The 20,764-nt window shown below is 34.5% G+C and overlaps 2 protein-coding genes and 1 pseudogene across 7 annotated transcripts in view; 2 read left to right on the top strand and 1 right to left on the bottom strand.

The window, feature by feature from the left end:
- Positions 1-486: 486 nt before the first annotated feature.
- LOC113110378 (DNA-directed RNA polymerases I, II, and III subunit RPABC1-like) lies at positions 487-3,597 on the bottom strand. 2 transcript variants are annotated; one of them, XM_026274567.1, is made up of 7 exons: positions 3,481-3,597; positions 2,480-2,654; positions 2,289-2,404; positions 2,122-2,202; positions 1,055-1,113; positions 806-880; positions 487-736 (listed from the first exon to the last, which is right to left on the bottom strand). In XM_026274567.1, the coding sequence occupies exons 1-6, from the start codon at positions 3,535-3,537 to the stop codon at positions 817-819; spliced, it is 552 nt and encodes a 183-aa protein (XP_026130352.1). In that variant the 5' UTR covers positions 3,538-3,597; the 3' UTR covers positions 487-736; positions 806-816. The 2 variants fall into 2 exon arrangements, with proteins under 2 accessions (XP_026130352.1, XP_026130343.1); XM_026274558.1 differs by having other exon boundaries at positions 806-884.
- Positions 3,598-3,810: 213 nt separating this feature from the next.
- On the top strand, positions 3,811-7,873 carry LOC113111785 (phospholipid hydroperoxide glutathione peroxidase-like; annotated as a pseudogene). Its single transcript, XR_003293355.1, has 7 exons — positions 3,811-3,898; positions 4,940-5,034; positions 5,248-5,392; positions 6,476-6,627; positions 6,797-6,821; positions 6,908-6,967; positions 7,559-7,873. The product of XR_003293355.1 is annotated as a phospholipid hydroperoxide glutathione peroxidase-like (transcript).
- A 901-nt stretch (positions 7,874-8,774) lies between these two features.
- The window catches only part of LOC113111793 (phosphatidylinositol 4-phosphate 5-kinase type-1 gamma-like), a 40,308-nt gene continuing 28,318 nt past the window's right edge, over positions 8,775-20,764 (top strand). For 3 of the 4 annotated variants that reach the window (XM_026276886.1, XM_026276900.1, XM_026276892.1), the window contains exon 1: positions 8,775-9,015. In XM_026276886.1, the coding sequence (XP_026132671.1) occupies positions 8,925-9,015 (91 nt within the window). In that variant the 5' untranslated portion in view covers positions 8,775-8,924. The remainder of the gene's footprint in view (positions 9,016-20,764) is intronic. The other variant, XM_026276908.1, reaches the window with a different exon arrangement.

Raw genomic sequence — 20,764 nt, forward strand, 5'->3', positions numbered from 1 at the left:
AATAAATATTTTTTTTTTTAATAAACTTAAGTTGGGATTTTTTGCCATTAATGCGTTTAAATATTTATTACACAAGAACAAAACCATTCATTAAACAAAAATGTATTTAATATTCCATTTTGCTAAAAAAAATTTTTTTAAGTTTTATGGAAATGAAAGAAAACTAAATGCATATTTGCTGCTTGGTTTAACAGATCTGGAATATGGTGCACTATATATTAGAAATAATACAATTAGAATGAATGAATATTTAAAAGATATTTCTAGATTTTTTATTTTAAATATTCTTTAATTGGAATGTAATGATATAAAATAATATTCAGTATGTTTTCAAATATTTCTTTAAATATATATATATATATATATATATATATATATATATATATATATATATATATATATATATATATATATATATATATACTTAAGTTTGGATTTAAATTTTGTTTTTGTCATTTATGCATTAAAATATTTACAACACAGCAATGAAACCAAAACAAAAATGCATTTATTTTTTCATTTTACAAAAATAAAATCCAAGATTCAAGTTTTATGGAAATCAAACAAATCTCAATTCATAATGGCTGTCGTCCATCACAAGAATCCTCCATTACAAAACAAACAGAAAAACCCTGTCACATGACAAACACCAAGCAAAACCCCTGCAGCATCACTGTACGAGTCTGTATGTGATGTAGCGTCCCGCCGTTTCACTGGGCCGGATGATCTTCACCACCTGTTAGACACGAGTCAGTTTACTGCTCCACCTTCAGCTCAGAGTCACACCAACCCTCCTCAGACTCACCTGCCCTCGTTTCAGCCCGAAATACCGTGCCACAGGATCACTGGACTGAATTCTGGGTAACTGTGTCTCCTTGAGCTTACTGTTGCAGTCAAGAAAAGCGATTAACAGAGAGGAGCCAAATACTAATCAATCTGCTGTTCACAGGAGAGGAGAGGGTTGGGGAAACCTGTCGGGAAACAACCGCTTTCTGCAGTTTCGACTGATACTTTTAAAAGTATCACTTCACACACGTGCCGTTGCTATGGATACTATCTGGCCAGCAGCTCTGTCACTTCCTCTCTCGTCATGACGATGTGTTCAGGGACCAGCTGAAGGAGAAACACAGAACCATTTAATAATAAATTAAAGATTTCCTGTAGAATTAAATTGCATGAATAAAGAATTGCGTAGAATACATTTCTGTGACCTGCCGACTGATTTTTGTCAATTCTGATTTTCTTTCCAACTATAATTAACAGCATATACAAACAAAAACATACTTTTTCCAATGTAACATTTATAATATAATTTTTTATACTAAGTTACAGAATGTTCTCTCTCTCACTCAAACGACAACAATATATATTTAGTAAAAATATTAAATATGTTTTGTGCTTGTGTTAACATTAAGAATGAGAGACAAGATTATAATTTAGTAGTTTTTGTTCTTTTAAAGGATCACAATATTTGTTAATATAACAAATCTCAATATGGTTTTTAATAAATGTACATTATATATAAATATATATTTTTTATAATTTATATTTAAATCAATATTTTAAATATTTGTATTATAAAAAATGTTTGAATGAGAGACAAAATTATAATTTAGTACTTTGTTTTTTTTTAACAGCAGATTTTAATTTAACAATTTCCAATATGATTTTTAAATAAATAATATTTACAATTTAAATATTTATATTAATATTTTTTATATGAATGTTTTTAAATAACCTATTTAAAATATATTATCTAAAATATTTTTGAGCTTGGGTTATAATTAAATTAGATTAAGAGATAAAATTATAATTTAGCACTTTTTGTTCATTTAACAGCAGATCGTAAATGTTCAACGTCCCAGTTTAAATCACAAAATATTTGTTAATATAATACAAATCTCAATTTTATTTTATTTTTTATTTTTTTTATTTTTTATAATTAGATCTTATACAATTAAAATAATAGAATAGAATTATGGATATTTTTGCTTCTTTTTTTACTTTAAAAAAATAAAGATTTTTTTTTTTTGATAATTAATAAAAAAAGAAAGATTTCCAGTTTTTTTGTTGTTGTTGTTTTTGCATGCAACACGTCACAATCAGTGAAGAGTGTCTCACCTCGTGCTCAGTGATGTTTATGAGCAGCTCTTGCTGTAGAAACTGTTCCAAGATGTATTTCGGTGCCATATCAACCAAAGACTGCAAAGCCATCAGGTAAAACAGGTCAAGTGATAAAAACATCTAATCAGTTGTGTTTGAGGTTTCAGGTGAGATCTTAGTCGTACCTGTTTAGCAGAGGGTGTCATGCCCGTCTGGACGACGATAACGGCCCGAGTAATGTTTTCTTCCTGCATCCGCTGGCAGTACATCTTAATGGTCTTAATGCCCACTTTCATCTCCTCTGGTGGTTAGAAAACCCTCAGATAAGCACACATGAAACCTTCAGCATCACTCAGACTCCTGCATCACATCTCACCTGGAAAGAACACAAACATCTGGTCGGTGGGGTCGTCATTGTGGGCCACCAGCACAGTGAGGTCTGTCCGTCTGGGTCGACCCTCGCTGGGCCGGTCACCAAACTGACCTTTGAACTCATCCAAGGTCTGGTCCAGCTCATCTTGGGTCACCAGATATCCTCGATCGTGACAGAGCTACAACAACACAAGACCACATTCATGTTCATTTATTGTGCAGTATAAATGCAGCCAAGCATCCTGAAATTTAAAAGGCAGCTTTATATTTTTATGCATGAAGACCCAGTTTATGTATTTGATAAATGTGTAAAATATAATTAAAAAAAATACATTTCCATTATTTTTTTTTCCATTCACTGAAGTGATGTACTTCTATGTATTTATTCACATTTTTTATTATACATTTTTATTTACTTTAAGAATTTTTTGCAAATATTTTAAATAACATTTTAAATAGTTATTTAAAACATTTTTTTTACTGTTTTTCTCTTCCAATCTGTTTGAAAACCCCTGATCTAAAATGTGTTAAATGTATACTATTCTCATTATTTTTTTTACATTTACCTTTTTTAAAATGTATAAAACCCCAATTTAATATTATAAATAGGCATAAAATATTATTTGGAAAATATTTAGTTTACTCTTTTCTATCCACTATAGTGCAGCACTGCTTTGTATAATTTATTTCAATTATTTTGATTTACTTAAAATCAATTGAACTTGTACTTATTATTATTTCTTTAATTTATTCTAATGTTTATATTCTCTTAATTTTGTGGATCCACGTTTTATATGCGAGTTTATATACTGAATCTCGCCAATATTACTATCATTTCACTTCCCTTAGCCTGCATTAATAATTTAATTTAATTTTAGATTCGTTGCTTGTTCAGTGCCCGTGTAAACGATTTGACTAATGACACGCTTCTTTTTGATCTGATGCCCACGTGCTTAATGTAAACAACTAGCAAACGAGAGTTATAAACTCAGAAGAGCTTCACACCTGCATTATGGTCTTGCGGATTTTCCATAATCGATAAGTTTCCTCCTCATCATCCATCAGCGCGTCTGAAGATGCTTCTCAAACAACCTGCTTTCAAACTCCGCGCACTTCCTGTCATCAGCCACGTGCTCACAGAGGAGACGAAGGACCCCATATTTAAAATGTTAACAAATGTAAAGTTTTATATTTTTTTATGAATACAGAGTTTCTGAATAAATGAGAGATGATCTGTAAACTGTGGCGATTTTGTGCATAAATCTTTAAATATTTATTTACCGTTTGTATAGCATAAGGCGTTTCTGATTGGCCGACCTGACAGAAAAGACGTGTCTTGACAGTAAATGGGCGGGGCTTCGTGCCGCAGTATTATATGGTTGTTTAGCGGGCGCTGGGGAGCCAGAGCTTCGCTAGAGCCATGGTAAGATACAAGAAAACACCTTCACCTGCTGGTTAACCAGTGTTTAGACTAGCTTGTGTTGTTGGACTGCTAGTTAAGTAGGTTAAAGCACGTCGGGTTTATTTGTAGCTCCTGTGTGTCTCCGCTACTTCACTCCGGTGGAGGAACGTTAGCCGTTAGCTTTAATGTTATTCCGGACTCTGTGGGTTTAGCTGTGCCTTAAAAGTAACATTTGTATTTGTTTTGTTTGTGTATTTTTACCAAAACGCCTCCGTTTTGTCAGCAGACGCAGATTTAGGCCTGGTTTGTGTTTAGCGTTATGCTTTCGAATTTAATCGCGTGGATATAAGTAAGGAATCGTCAGTGATCAATATCATTATATTGGTTATATTATTAAAAGTAAACCTATTAAAAGGTTTGTTATTAGTGTTTAGATTTGTTATTTATTTTTTTACATTTAGATTAATCAATTATAAATTATTTATTTGGAATTTTATTATCCGTAGAATTAAACGATTATTATTATATTTATTTAGGTTTTATTTAATATAATCAATGCATGTTTCCTAAATTCACCAATGAGTGCGATGCATTTTTTTATTGTAGGGTCTTACAGGTGCATTAACATGATCTGAAAGATACGACATCATAATATTAGCTTGCAACATACAGTATAATTCCCTCCAGATTGATGTATAATGTGATTATTAAAAGAACAGTAGGATGTTTATGTATTTTCCTAAGTGTGATAAATCCTGTGTGACAGCTGTGTTTTCTGTACAGATGGATATGCTCTATATAAAGCTATATCACTATATAAAGTGTGTCTAGCTCACGATAATGTGGAAACCCAAATAAAGTGGTATAAAGTTTCTTGTGTTGCATGCATAAGCACAGAATCAGTTATGTCAGAGGGCAAAGTTGACTTCTAATGCTGTCTCACGAGGAAGTTGCATAATTGTTTTCTAGCAGATGACCGTGCATCATTGTTTTCAGTGTCTGATAGGATTGGCAGACACTCCTCATGCCCCTTGACCTTTGACCCCTCTCTGTTTATTGCAGTGTGCCCAAGCCAACGATTGGCAGTCGGCCAAATCCATTTACAAGTTCTCAGCCAAAGACATCGATGGAAATGAAGAGTCACTGGAGAAATACAGGTGAACAGATCAGTAATCTCCTTATGCAAAGTATTATTTCAGCAAAGGTTTTTTTCTGAAGGTTTTCTTTAGCAGCTGTCTTCACCTACACTGTCCTCCTAATGCAGGTTCTTCATTGTGCTTCTGTTTGTTGTTCGTCTTCGGCTGAGTGTAATCTTGCTCTGTGACCCTGGGTTGCCGTGTCTGAAGTGTGTTTGTGTGTGTGTGTTTCAGGGGTTATGTGTGCATCATCACTAACGTAGCCTCTAAATGAGGTAAGACTCCCGTAAACTATACTCAGTTTGCGGAAATGCACGCCACGTACGCTGAGAAAGGTTTACGGATCCTGGGCTTCCCCTGCAACCAGTTTGGAAAGCAGGTATGTGCAGGAATTGAACGCCAGTGTGTAATGCGTTATATACTCTCTTCTGCATAATAAATAGTCTCCAATGCAAGATTTTAAATAGTGGGGTTGTATGAAATAGTGCCGCCTCATGAATTGATTACGTTGCATGTTTAATGCAGTGAGTGGCGTCCAGTTTGCTTCTCAAAATGTATTTTAATTTGGCTTTTTCTTCATGTTTTGTGTAAACCTTGTCAAAATGGTAAAATTGAAATCTTTAATACTGCTTCAGGTAAAAAGAGGAATGTCAATTAAAGCATGTTGCATTATGGGATCCAGTATTCCATGCATACATACAGTAAGAGGAGCGTTCTGTGCAATGCATGCATGCTTCAGAAAAAGGAAGACGTTTCTGTTGGATTATATTGTGAATTAAAGCCCATTCAGTCCTGAACGCTTGTTCTGTACGAGCGCTCACTGTCACGACTGTAATTAGGTCAAGCTGCAAGAGGATTATGTTATTGTGGGGTGAGATTTAATCGTACAACAAGAGATGCAAAATAAATGTATTTGCATGATCAGTTTCATTTAAAATTAACTCTTTTTGTTTGTTTTTTTTATTTTAATTTTATTTTAGTTTTTATTTCCAATCAGCAATTTTTGTGCATTAAATGTAGTGTTTTTTTTTTCAATTTGTTCATTTAAAGTTTCTCACAAAATTTTATTTATTTATTTTTATTTATTTATTTTTTTACAAAAATAGGCTAAGTAATGTATTTCGCTTAAGGAATTAATGTATGAAACATTGGGTGCTATTATGGTTATTAATATTACAATGTTCCTCAAACATTATGATTCAAGTTCAAATAAAATTCCCGTCTGACTCCCATAGAATAGAATGTTCAGTGTTCAGAATGTTTCCAGTGGTGATGATATCATCACCATATTTGCATATGGAACTTCAAATGCCTTTGATCTTTCCTGCATATGAATAACCATTTATAGCCACGGTATCGATTTGGAGCCGTCAAATACTGGTGTTCTCCAGATTGAAGACCGGTGGTGTTCTGTCCAGGCAGCTTTTCTTCAGCGTTCTCCAGCTGTGTTCTGTTTTTACAGGAGCCTGGAACAGAGGCGGAGATCAAGGAGTTTGCCAAAGGCTACAAGGCAGAGTTTGACCTGTTCAGTAAGATCGAGGTGAACGGAGACGGAGCTCATCCGCTCTGGAAATGGATGAAAGCGCAGCCCAAAGGCAGAGGAACTCTGGGGAAGTGAGTGTGACTACTTCATTATTCATATTTACTCACATTATTCTCTAATGCAGATCAGCAAAAATATTGAATTAAGATGCAGGACTGTGCAATCCTTGAATATATGGAAGTTGACATTTGTACTTGACAATAAAAGTTTAAATTTACTTCTATTTATTTTTTTCCACAGCAACATCAAGTGGAATTTCACTAAGGTAATTGTAGAATTTTTTTTTTTTTGTGTTTTTTTTTTTATTTTGGTATGTACTCCGTAAACTTGAAACTATTGTTTTTGTCACAGTTCCTCATTGACAGAGAAGGTCAGGTCGTGAAGAGGTACGGACCCATGGACGATCCAAGCGTAAGTCAACGAAGAATAATTTCACCCAAAGATGACATTTTGTGGTCATTTCTTCATGAGGGTGAATACATAATCCTTTAATATGTGGAACTTGAGAAAAATTGACTTATGTATTTGTATACATTTCAAATATTATATAGAAAAGTTAATATTTTTAATATACAATCACATTGTATTACATTTATTTGTTTTGGTTTCAAATTATTAATTTCTAATATTTTAATAAATTAATGAAAATTTAAATTGATATAATTGTATACAGTATTTGTATAATGTATTTGTTTTAGATTTAAAATGTAAAAAATTTCGCAGATTTATGAAAAATTAAATGATTGTTTTTTCAATTACTTTGTGTTTTAAATGTATTTGTATTTTAAAAAATCTTAATTTCTGTTGTTTATTTAAAAAAAATGTAACTTATTTATTTGTATTCAACCTATTAGTATTTTAAATTGTATAAAGATGTATAACTTATTTAATTTTTATTAAAAAAAAAAAGCAATTACGTTTATTTTATTCATTGTGCACACAAGTGTATAACAATTAAAGATTAAATACCAATGAAATCCCATGTTTTATTTGTCCCATTAGGTTGTTGAAAAGGATCTTCCCAAGTACCTGTAGCCCTCGGGATTGAACCCGATCTCCGTCCCGTGTGTCTGTAGATGCCGGTCTCCTCTCTGGACGATGGCTGGACGTTGGCGTGTGAAGCCCAGATCTGTGACGGCCGTTCCTCAAGCCTGTGCTCAGGAGGGGACGGCCTGATGTCCTCCGGCGTGTATTTCTCTGGGAAAAGCCTCCGATGTCCAGCCTCGGGAGCAGAGAGGAGCTCCAGTCACCATGCACTGAATCACTGAAGAAGGTTTTCTGATGAGCAGCTGTAATGATTAAAGAGTAGCATCACCACTTCCTGTGTGGCCACTTCTTTTACAGAGAATGCATGTTTAACTTTACAAGACTGAGGGATGATTTTCAGATTCAGTCATGTCATACATCTGAATGCAGATAAATTGATCATATCATATGTTGAAAAAAGTGGTCCAATCCACAACAATTTATAAAGACCCCAATTGGTTAATGTAGTATTTAAATTCCCATTAAAGGAAAAGTTAACCTAGAAGTTAAGTTTTTAATACATTCAGACGTTCACAGTTTTCTGATGATGGTTAATCTTAACATGATATGCACATTAACATATTTATCATTTTTCAGTAAATGTCTTGGTTTAGTTTAAAACCATTTATTTTTACATTTTTGTGTTTAGTAAATTATGCATTACTTCTGCAAACCTTGAATTAACTTCATAAATTAATATACATTTATTTAGCAGACTCTTTTATCCCAAACGACTTACAGTGCATTCAGGGCAGGCGATCGATTTTTACCTATCATTAATTTAATAAATTGATTTAAATTAAGTACAATTGTGGCTGCTAATAAATTGTATGATAAGCGTCCTGAACGTGTGTGTGTGTGTGTGCGTGTGTGTGTGTGTGTGTGTGTGTATATGTAGGTTTTAGGTGTGTTGTAGTTCCAGGGTTATCCAGTAGAGGGCATCCGGTATTTTCCATTAAAAAATTGCTGAGTTATTTTTTTTTATCGTCATATTCTTCTAAATATTTAATTAATTTGACTTATTTTTAGCTTTGAAATGCCTTAAACCTACAATTGTTAGAATTATAGTTAAATGAAGTGGTTTTATGCGCAGTCTATGTAAATTCCTCCGTGGCTGACGGATACTCTGATGACGTCGCAGCTCTCCGGGCCCGGTGACGTCACTGCTGGCGTAGCGGATCGTGCGCGCGCGCGTGTGTGTGTGTGTCTGTGTGTGTGTAGACTCGCACACATTTGATCGAGCGTTGTGCGGCAGACTCAGAACATGACGCGCGCTCCGTTTCTCCTTCATTCGATTCGTTTCGACGCTCGACGGCTCGTTTGATCGTTTGATCCGGTCCCGATGGAGGGAGCCGCGGCCGGAGGATGCTCCGCGCTGCCGGAGGACGAGGATGCGGTGGTCGGTGCGGGATGCGGGACGGATGCAGATCTCGGTACGCGGAGGATCTTTTACATGCATGCTTGTCTTTCACATACGGGTCGATTTAATGCAAATTATTTGCTTTTCCATAATATATATATATATATATATATATATATATATATATATATACATATAATTATTATTTCATAATGCAGTCATGTTGGAAGTAGCTGACAGTGCCAGGTTTATGAGGACGGTAATCAAACAATACTATGGTATATTCCCATTTCATTCAATCTGATTATTTTACTGCCATAGCACTTCTGTTCTAAGTGCCATAACGTTTCGATTATTTATTTTCTGATTATTTCCATTTGCTGTAAGAACATACCATGGATAGTCACAATTTTACCATAGTATATAGCAAGCAGTCTGATAGTATCTTAAAAAACTGTGGTTTTACCATCACTGAATCATGGTACTATATATATAACTCTTATGTCACTTATGCATATATATTAGTTACGTATATTTCACTAATTTTATTTCTGTATAGTAATACAACTATAGACAATTAACATTTGTACATAATATACAAGAGAGGAAAAATATTTAAACAGCATTTATATACAAATTAATCTATATACAATTACAATCTCACTTTTTACCATGTTTTGTTTTGGTATGTACCATAGTAGTGCCATTTAAATACCATGAGTTATGAATTTCACATAATAACAAGGGTCAGTTTATTAATCTCCTGTACAGTTTAGTGTAGATGGATAAAGATTGATTTGTTCTTATTCATGAATCTTAATTATTATTTCATAGAAGGTTATTATTGGTGCACTCAGAGCGTGTATTTGTTGGTTTATAATGTGTGTTGATATTGAATGTCCTTCAAGTGCAAACTCAAAGTCAGTCTGAGTATTAATGCTGAAGAGTGTTTCCTGTTCCTGTAGAGCGTCCTGTTGAGGACACACAGACAGCGGGTCTCTTTCAGGTCCTGTGGGCTTGATTTTAGGGCTCTGCTCGGCTGCTAATCCTGATTTTAGCCGCAGTTTTCCGCACTCAGCATTCCTGTTGATCACGGATTCAGACCGCGTGCCACCGTCACATGATCCTCCTTCTGTCTGTTGACATCCTTTATTACTGTAATGTTCAGATGATAGCTTTACAGTAAGATAGCTCTAATGAGAAGATAAGGAGACTCAATGGATGTCACAGTTGTGTTTCATTCAAAGAAAGACATCAGATGTTTTCTCGAAGAAGAAATGAAAACACACAAATACAGTAAAAGAGCAGAGCTGTAAACGGATATAGAGACGTCTTTTGAGTTCATGCATGAGATCTCTTGCCTGAAAGTGCAACATGTACGAATCAAAATGAGTTCTGAAACTCTAGAAGAGACATAAACAAAAGGACTGAGGTGTTTTTCCCAGGAGGAATATCTGCCATCTGTCATTGCTTCCATTAGTTCTCCATTGAATCTCCTTCCTCTTATGAAGAAATGCTCCCCTGCTCTTTTACATGTTCTCGCGTGTTTGGAGGAAACGTTAGATCTGTCGCTCACTGATCCCGATCCGCCCACGTCAAACCTGCTCTCAGATCAGATCTCATCCTGAAAAATAAACCTCACGTCATTCCGTCCAAGATCACTGTCAGATCTGGACAAGTAAATGCATTTAAAGCTCTGTAGAAGCATATCAGGGAATCTCAGGAAGGAAACTGGCGTTTGGGATGCATTATGGGAGGAAACGCATCAAGTATGTGTTGCTGAACATGTTCCAGGAATCAGAAGTTCTGGTTTTTGTTTTCAGCTGTCTGGTTGATAATGTTGCACTGGATCTAGTGATCCAATACAGAACTAAACAGTCTTTTCAAGCATATAAAAATGCCCTTAAAATCAGTCTGATGTTTATGAATATTGCAACATTTCTTCCTCTTTTTAAAAGCTGATTTAAAAGTCTAACACTTCACTTCAAGCCTTTTTTTTCAATGCATTATCAAAGTATATTAAATGCATTAATTTGATGACTTATGCACATTTTTGCATTGCATTGCATCAATTTGCATTGATTTATAATATTTCATAATACTTAATAATGCATTATAACACTTATTCATCGTCACACCTTTAAATACAATGCAATAAAACATGACAAACAAACAGTTTTGGATCCAACAAGGAGTCTGCATATATCATAATGTACTTAACTTTGGTTATTATTTTTTCTTGAGTCTCTGGGGTTTATTTATAGCAATAGCCAAAAATACATTGTATGGGTCAAAATTATAGATTTTTCTTTTATGCCAAAAATCATTAGGATATTAAGTAAAGATCATGTTCCATGAAAATATTTAGTAAATATCCTACCGTAAATATATCAAAACGTAATTTTTGATTAGTAATATGCATTGCTAAGAACGTCATTTGGACAACTTTTGATATTTGATATTTTCTTGATATTTAGATTTTTTTTTTTTTTTGCACCCTCAGATTCCAGATTTTCAAATAGTTGTATCTCTGCCAAATATTGTCCTCCTCAAAAACCACACTTCAATGGAAAGATTATTTATTCAGATGCTTTATAAATCATTTATGATATTTATCATAAAATATATAATGAAAATATATAATGCATTATAAATTTATGAACAACCGCATTGGCCCGTTGAGTAAACTAATGTGAACTCAGGCGAAGGTTATTGTAAGATCTTGAGGCGTAAAGCGTCATTAAACAAACTGGATTGCAGTCCCAGCCTCAGGGGTTTGTTTTTAAGAAGGAATGCAGTTTAGTGAGTTGTTCTGAGTTAATCATAAAGCTAGTTTTCTGAAGAAACCGTGCTGCTTTCATCACATGAGCCCTGTTTGTACGAACTGTGAGCTGTAGATTCTGGCAGAAGTTCTGTTCTTCATCCCGATGGCTAATGGATAACAGTCTAGATCAGCGGATACAAAATCCAGTTATTATTTTCCTAAATTCTGTGTTTTTCACTGTATTTTTTTAAAAAAAATCCATTCTAAAGTCCAGGTTTGATTGAAAACATTTAAATAAAAAACAATGTATTATAAACAAAATTCATGAAATTGTAACAATTTAATAATGTATTATTTTTAACAATAATAGTTGCATATAAAAAAAAAATTATTCTGTATTTTATTGTTGAATATATATTTATTTTCAAAAATGGTGGTAATAAAAGAGTACATAAAACTAACAATTGAATTAAATTTAAAAGTAATTTTCAAATGTCATCAAATGAAATTTGAAAAATTCCTTTGTTTAGTTTGTTTTTGTGCTGAATAACAGGGATTCCAAAAAAAAAGTTTTAAAACCGTATTATTATTATTATCTTTTATTATTTTTTGAGCTGATTCTACAGGATAATAGGAATATATATATTTTTTAATATAAGCTTTAAAGCAAGTTAAGCTTTAAAACTTTTATTTTGTCAGGTTTGTTATATGCAGACTTCATATTAAATAGCAGTCGTTTTTCCAGTTTAATATTCACCTGCATATCATTTTACAATTTGAATTATTTCAGCAGGAATTAATTTTCCAAGATTTCCAAATTCTGTGACATTCCTTGTCATAGAGTACAGCACATTCCATTTTTACCATTGGATCCTGCGATTTCAGTCTTTTTAAACAATACGTTTGCTGTGATTTACTGGATGACATAAGGGACAATTATTTTAGAATTCTTTTTATTATTATTATTTTTTGCAAAATTTTTACCCAGTAAAATATTTTAGATCTTGGCGTAGCTAGAAAAGTGCATTTTGATTATTAAAACCCTGGCGTTTAAAGATTTTATAAATTTTTCATGATCTTCGCGTCTCTGGAAGTCACACTTTTAAAAGACTTTTGAGGTTTTGAAATTAAAATAAGTAATATTTGAGTACTTTTTGCTCGTTTTAATGCTTATCTAGTGTGTTTTGTACAGCTTTAGTAGTTCATTGTAACTGTTTCTGTTCAAACCTTGCTGACAAAAAAGAATTGTGTACAGAATTCCTATTGAAATTTCTATCATAATTTGGGCTCAATCCTAATTAGTCTGTTTAAAAAAATTCAGCCGTTTTCAGACGGCTGCGGCGAATTCTTCTGAGAAAGAACCGATCAGTGGATTTCATTTCATGTCATTGAATATTTAAAAGATACAAGACTTTTGTTTCAGACACTTAATAGTAAGTAAATGAGATGTGATTGGGCACAGCTGTATTCAGCTTGTAATACATGTGCACTTTAGTTTGAAGCACTTACTGTAGTTCACTGGGAGAATTGCACATTCTGCTTTGGGACAAAATCATTGCTCCATGACAGAAGAAACTAATTTCTATTTCATATCAGTTTAATTAATTTATTTTTTTCAGCTAGTTGCAATGCAACATTTTTAAAATAATTAAAACTAAAACTGAAATAAAACAAAATAACTAAATAAAATATATACAAATGTATTAAATATAAATATTTAACAAAAACAAAACCAATAAAAACTACAAAATAATAAAATAACTAAAACTTTAAAACTGAAAAGAAAACATAAAATCAAAACTAATTTAAAGTATTAATAAAATCTGATACTTTAAAAACTTACTATAATAGTATTTAGCTTTTATTTTTATATTTTTAGTTTTAGTGATTTTGTTAGTAAATATTTCTCTAAAGCTTTAGTTTAATTTTAGTTTAAATTATTTTTTGGGTTCTTTAACAAAATTATTTTATTTTCAGTTATCTAATTTTTTATTATTTATTTCAGCTTTATTTAAATTAACATTTTTAAAAATAGGTTTAGTATTATTTAACAATAAGACTGTTTTGAGCTATAAATTCATTGCATGCAGTAAAGACAGCTTGTTTCAGCGATGATTAATTGTGTGCGTGTGTGTGTCTGTGTGTGTGCGTGCGTGCGTGTGTGCGTGTGTGTGTGGGTGTGCGTGTGTGTGTGTGCGTGCGTGCGTGTGTGCGTGTGTGTGTGTGTGCGTGTGTGTGTGTGTGTGTGCGTGTGTGCGTGTGTGTCTGTGTCTGTGTGTGTGTGTGTGTGTGTGTGTGTGTGTGCAGCACCAGAACATGAGCTGTGTGTTCAGTGTTGCCATGGGCTCCTGTGTCAGTGCAGTATTACAGAAGCACATCACTGTTCAGACGTCCACATCCAGCTCGTGTGTGTTTACCCAGCGCCAGCTGCTCGTGTGTTACTATACGATTGAGAAGGGTTTCTGTGGGTGGCTCTAGCTGGTTGCTAGGTACTGGGTATAGTAGTTGCTAGGGATATAATTATAGTTGTTTTTATAATGCTTCTGAAAGAGACTCTTTTTTTTTCTCGCCAAAGCTGCATTTATTTGAGTAAAAATACAATAAAAAATATTAAATTATGAAATATTATTACAATTTAATATAACAGTTTTCTATGTGAATACATAGTAAAACGTAATTTATTTCTGTGATGCTCCGCTGTATTTTCAGCATCATTCCTGCAGTCTTCAATGTCACATGATCTTCAGAAATCAAGAAAATATGACGATTTACTGGCTTTTTTTTAAAATTACAAATACAGTACAAAATGTGAAATATTATTATAATTTAAAAATATCCATTTTCTGTATGAAAACATTTTAAACTGTAATTTATTTCTGCGATCAAAGTTGTGTTTCCAGCATCATTCCTCCAGTCTTCAGTGTCACATGATCTTCAGAAATCAGAATAATATGATGATTTACAGCTCAAGAAACATTTCTGATTATTATCAATGTTGAACACATTTATTTTTCAGGATTCAGATTTTTTTCAAGATTCTTGGATGAATAGAAAGTTCAAAAGAATATAGAAATGACACTGTAAATGTCTTTACTTTAATGGGTCATAGCATGAAAAACATTTGAATGTTTTTGAGCGACAGTAATAGTGATGCTTAAACGCTGCTGACTCGGAGACTGAGGCGTCTTATTTGATTAAAAGGACTTTTTTAAAAGCATTTTTATTGTTCTTTTGTGTATGAGTAATTATCATTATTTGTGATATGAGACGGACCCCTCACTTCATGATGAAGCTCAGACAGACGGTCTAAGAGCAGCAGGAGTCGTCGTGATGCGTGTGGCTCGTCATCTGCTTTACATAAGGCTTACGTAACGAACGTCTGAGTCTCGTGGAGCGCAGGAGACGCTCTTCCAGCTGTTGAGATCAGAGAACATGCATCACATCACATAAGCTGATTATCATCAGCAGCAGAACCCGCTCGGAGAACCTCACTGTAGTCACTGCTTTCTCGTGAGATTATGGCGTTCCCAGGTATGTTTCGGTTAATGTGCGTTTTGTCTCAGATGTTTCTGCTAAGATAGTGATACGAGTATAAAGCTGTGAAAGTGTTTGGAGTTGGATGAGATATTCTGAGAAGTAGGAGCCTCGGGCAAATGTCTCTCCATTTAATCTTAACATTTTATAGGACAAACACTTCAGATATTAAATAACTCATTTTTATTAGATTTTTCATTTTCCTGTGGGTTTGAATTGATGCAATGAGAAAAGTGTTTTTAATGTTTTCGAAAGAAGTTTCTTCTGCTCATCAAGCCTGCATTTATTTGATCAAAAATACAGAAAAAACAGTAATATTGTGAAATATTATTACAATTTAAAATAATTGTTTTTAAATGTATTATACTTTAAATGATCATTTATTTCTGTGATGCAAAGCTGAATTATTCGGATCATTATCACATGATCCTTCAGAAATCATTCTAATATGATGATTCATTATCAAAGCTGGAAACAGTTCTGCTTCCTAATATTTTTTCAGAACGTGATACTTTTTTAGGATACTTTGATGAATAAAAAAAGAAGCTATGTTTTTAAAATATTAATATTTTGTAATAACAATATACACTACTGGTCAGTAATTTGTGGTCAGTAATTTATTTTTTATTTATTTTTTTTAAATAAAATCAATACTTTTATTCAGCAAGGATGTGTTGAATTGATAAAAAGTGATAGTAAAGAAAATATTTTATTAGAATATATATTATTCGATTTTTAATTTTTATTTTGAATAAATGCAGTTTTTTTTAACCTTTTATTGATCAGATATATTAGACAGCAGAACTGTTTCCAACACTCATAATAAATCAGAATATTAGAATGATTTCTAAATGATCATGTGATCGACTGATGTTACATGTGACACTGAAGCTGGAGTAATGATGCTGAAAATTCAGCTTTGCGTCACAGGAATAAATTATTTTTTTAAGTATATTCAAATAGAAAACTATTATTTTAAGTTGTAATAATATATCACAATATTACAGTTTTTTCTGTATTTCTGATCAAATAAATGCAGGCTTGATGAAGAAACTTCTTTCAAAAACATAAAAAATAGTAATGTTTCCAAACTTTTGGTCTGTACTGTATATATAATTTTGTTTTTTGTTTTTTGAAGGTAGTTTTTATTCTAGAAGCTTTGTTTTAGACATGTCTCCTCAAAAAAATCTGAGCAAAGTTTGAAGTATTAAAAGAGGAGCATTATGCTTTGCATTATATTTCTTTGCTTCACATTTCTTGGTGAAACAGCTGAGATGTCAATGAGATCTGACTCCATACAGGTGTGTTTGTTTTCTGTACTTTTGACTTTATAAACTCAGTCTGATGTTGTATGGCAGTGATCTTAGAGTAACAGGGTCCTAGATGTCATCAGATTGTTAAGATAACGATAACGCAGTTGTGTGTATCGGCCAGGTGTGTCACTGAAGATGAGTGGACTGAATTATTACAGTGATGTGTCAGATGCCTTTTCTGCCGCTCAGAAAGACGAGAGCATCACTGACCTGATTGAAAATATAATTTTTCAGATTACTCACACTGAGTTGTGCCAGTTGTTCAGGGGATGATGATTAAATGGGACGGGACAGCAGGAACCTCTGAGCACGTGCAGACGCTGTAAATCTGTCCCGACAGTTCAAACCAGGGCTGACTGAGAGAAAACATCTGTGTTTTGGCCTATATACAGCATCTACAAGTGCTGGTCATATAATTAGAATATTATCAAAAAGTTGATTTATTTCACTTATTCCATTCAAAAAGTGAAACTTGTATATTATAATCATTCATTACACACAGACTGAAATATTTCAAATGTTTATTTCGTTTATTTTGATGATTATAACTGACAACTAAGGAAAATCCCAAATTCAGTATCTCAGAAAATTAGAATATTACTTAAGACCAATACAAAGAAAGGAATCTTAGAAATCTTGGCCAACATAGATTTTCTATGGGGTTAAGATCAGGCGAGTTTTCTGGCCAATTAAGAACAGGGATACCATGGTCCTTAAACCTGGTACTGGTAGCTTTGGCACCGTGTGCAGGTCCATAAAGTTGGTCAGCAGCAGGAAACATAAAGTGCTCTAAAACTTCCTGGTATACGGCTGTGTTGACCTTTGATCTCAGAAAACACAGTGGACCAACACCAGCAGATGACATGACACCCCAAACCATCACTGACTGTGGAAACTTTACACTGGACCTCAAGCAACGTGGATTGTGTGCCTCTCCATTCTTCCTCCAGACTCTGGGACCCTGATTTCCAAAGGAAATGCTAAATTTACTTTCATCAGAGAACATAACTGTGGACCACTCAGCAGCAGTCCAGTCCTTTTTGTCTTGAGATGCTTCTGATGCTGTCTGTTGTTCAAGAGTGGCTTGACACAAGGAATGCGAAGCTGAAACCCATGTCTTGCATACGTCTGTGTGTAGTGGTTCTTGAAGCACTGACTCCAGCTGCAGTCCACTCTTTGTGAATCTCCCCCACATTTTTGAATGGGTTTTGTCTCACAATCCTCTCCAGGGTGCAGTTATCCCTATTATTTGTACACCTTTTCGACCACATCTTTTCCTTCCCTTCACCTCTCTATTAATGTGCTTAGACACAGATCTCTGTGAACAGCAAGCCTCTTCTGCAATGACCTTTTGTGTCTTGCCCCCCTTGTGTAAGGTGTCAATGGTCGTCTTTTGGACAACAGTCAAGTCAGCAGTCTTCCCCATGATTGTGTAGCCTGCAGAACTAGACTGAGAGACTATTTAAAGGCCTTTCTTAAGGGGTTGCTGTGGTTTTCTATTTGGTTGATAGGGTGTTTTCGGTGGTTGCTAGGGTATCACTATGGATTTTTTAGGGTGTTTTGCCAGTGCTTTGTTAAGGGGTTGCTATGGTATCTGTTTGGTTGCCAGGGTGTTGCTTGGGTGTTTTGGGTGGTTGCTAGGGTATCACTCTGCATTTTCTAGGGTGTTTTTTTCAGTGCTTTGTTAAGGGGTTGCTATGGTATCTGTTTGGTTGATAGGGTGTTTTCGGTGGTTGCTAGGGTATCACTCTGCATTTTTTAGGGTGTTTTTGTCAGTGCTTTGTTAAGGGGTTGCTATGGTATCTGTTTGGTTGCCAGGGTGTTGCTTGGGTGTTTTGGGTGGTTGCTAGGGCATCACTATGAATTTTTAGGGTGTTTTTGCTAGTGCTTTAACTGGGTTGCTAGTTTGTTACTAGTGTGATTTAGGTGGTTGCTAGGACATCACTATGCGGTTGTTAGGGCGTTTTTTGCCTGTGCTTTGTTAAGGGTTTGCTGTGGTTTTCTGTTTGGTTACTAGGGTGTTTTGGGTGGTTGCTAGGGCATCACTATGCAGTCGCTAGGGTTCATGCTACAGGACGAGTTGCAAACCTTCTCCTTCAGTGCCGTATCTGTGATTTTACTGTTGGATTCAAGCATGATTTTGTCAAGCGCATGAGCGTGTGCATCTGAGGTTGTAAACACTCGTTGCGTAAGAGCAAGATCTGAAGGCCGGAGCTTTATTTAGCATCTCCTCAGCCGCAGATCAGTGTCTCCTCCAGAACAACTCACTGACATCAGAATATAAACACAGGCAGTGATACGAGCGATAAGAGAGGAGAAGGTTCAGCTGCTGTTCTTCACACACGCAGCATCCCTGATGTTATTGCTCAGATCTAGCTCAGGAGACTCAGTTATGGGTCATTTAAGGATCAACATGGTCTCCTAAACTTCCTTTGAGGAGACCTAAAGAGAACAAAGCTATAAAATGAATGTGAAGCAGCTCATATCATTTGAGCTTGGATGAATTAGGTGAGAAATCTGTGAGATAATATCATGATCTGTGACTTTTGATTGAAGACTTTGAGCAGAGTTTCAGACGTTATCAATACATTTTCTGAATGCAGATGGCCATCAAATCCATGAAGTGCTCAATATTTTTTATTTTAAAAATGTTGCATTGTTATTTTATATATTTTTTAAAATTTTAACATATTGATACCATGCAGTGTTATTGCACTATTAGTTGTATACTGTTATAGTATTTCATTTAGTTTCTAATTGTATTTAATCTTATTTTATATTTTAAGTTTAGTTTAGTTTACATTTTAACTATTTTGGCATTTGCTTGCTCTTGTCATTTTCATTTTCTTTCAGTTTTAGTAATTAACCTTAATCTTATTTATTTCAGCCAAGGTAGCATTAAGCTATTCATCTCATATTTATATTTTATTTTATTTTATTTTATTTCAGCTTTATTTCAATTGAAATAAATCATATGTACATATATATATATATATGTATTTAGTGTCTTGTGAATACTTTCCACAGATATCATGGGTATTTAGAAACACATTCAACACGATTCATCATTGATTGTGAGACTGTTTGGATACAGTTTCAGCTTCATTCAGTGGTTGTTTGTCTCCGATCAGAAGTCAGAAGGCTTTTGTTGTGTGATTAAATGTTTTATTTGGCTGTGGTTTAAAGTGCCCTTGATTTATCGGTGTGTGTGAAGCTCAAATCAGGACATGCTCGTTTCACATCGCTATTATTCTTGTTCTTGTTCTGAAATCATTCTATCACTGATTGTCTTTGAGACACTGTGAGTCGTTCCCGGTTGTCTTTCCTGACGTTCTGTGTCCCTGTCCTTGGCACATGGGCTTTTCCTAGTCTTAGTCTTATCCACCGGTGGGCAGAAGCCGGCCGTAATCTCTGCGTCTGATTGGCCGCTGCTCGCGTCCAGGTGACCGGAGAGATTGTGGAGTTTGTCACGGCAGCAGATTAGTTCCTGCTGTCAATCCCATCCAGCTTCTCCCGAAACGAGCGAGGGACTCCTGTGACATCAGAGGTCTGTATTTATGACTTTTATACCTTCATGCATGTGCGAACTCTATCAACACCTCTTAGATTAAGAACAGGCTCACAAGATCAGCATTTAGGGTTCTCAGTCTCGAGTGTGTTTAGGATGCATCTGAAGACAGTTCGAACACAAACCTTTTATGCGCATTAGTTTGACATCCACTCGGTTCATTATGTTGTCTCTGTATCCTCGAGGCTCACATCAGTCGTTATATGTTCATAAAGTGTCTCTTTAATTAATCACCTCCAGCGCCGGGATGAAATCTGTCAGGTTCTCCAGAGAACCGAACCAAACCATCTGTCTCCATCAGAAAACTGCAGTCCTGGAAAACTGTGAGAACATGATTATTCAAGGTCTGTTTTCCTGTGTTGAAGTATGGTTTCTGAACTGAATGTTGACCGATGAGCGACTGAAATGACTCGTGTTCTCTGGTTTTGGTGACTGTGTGTTAATACAGAGGCTCTGGTGAGGGACTGACTCTAATGCGTTCAGACAGTTTGTGGCCTGACCTGCAGCCGGCTCTGTTGTTTTTTTCCTGATGTTTCAGGGTTGAGCTGATTCTGTTGCTGAGGCAGAAATCACTGGTCTTTATTTAGTTACAGAAGCTGCATATATATTGCTTCGGTGTCAGAACGTTCATTTATTTCAGATT

The sequence above is a fragment of the Carassius auratus genome, chromosome 2, assembly GCF_003368295.1.
Source record: "Carassius auratus strain Wakin chromosome 2, ASM336829v1, whole genome shotgun sequence".
Taxonomy (NCBI): domain Eukaryota; kingdom Metazoa; phylum Chordata; class Actinopteri; order Cypriniformes; family Cyprinidae; genus Carassius; species Carassius auratus.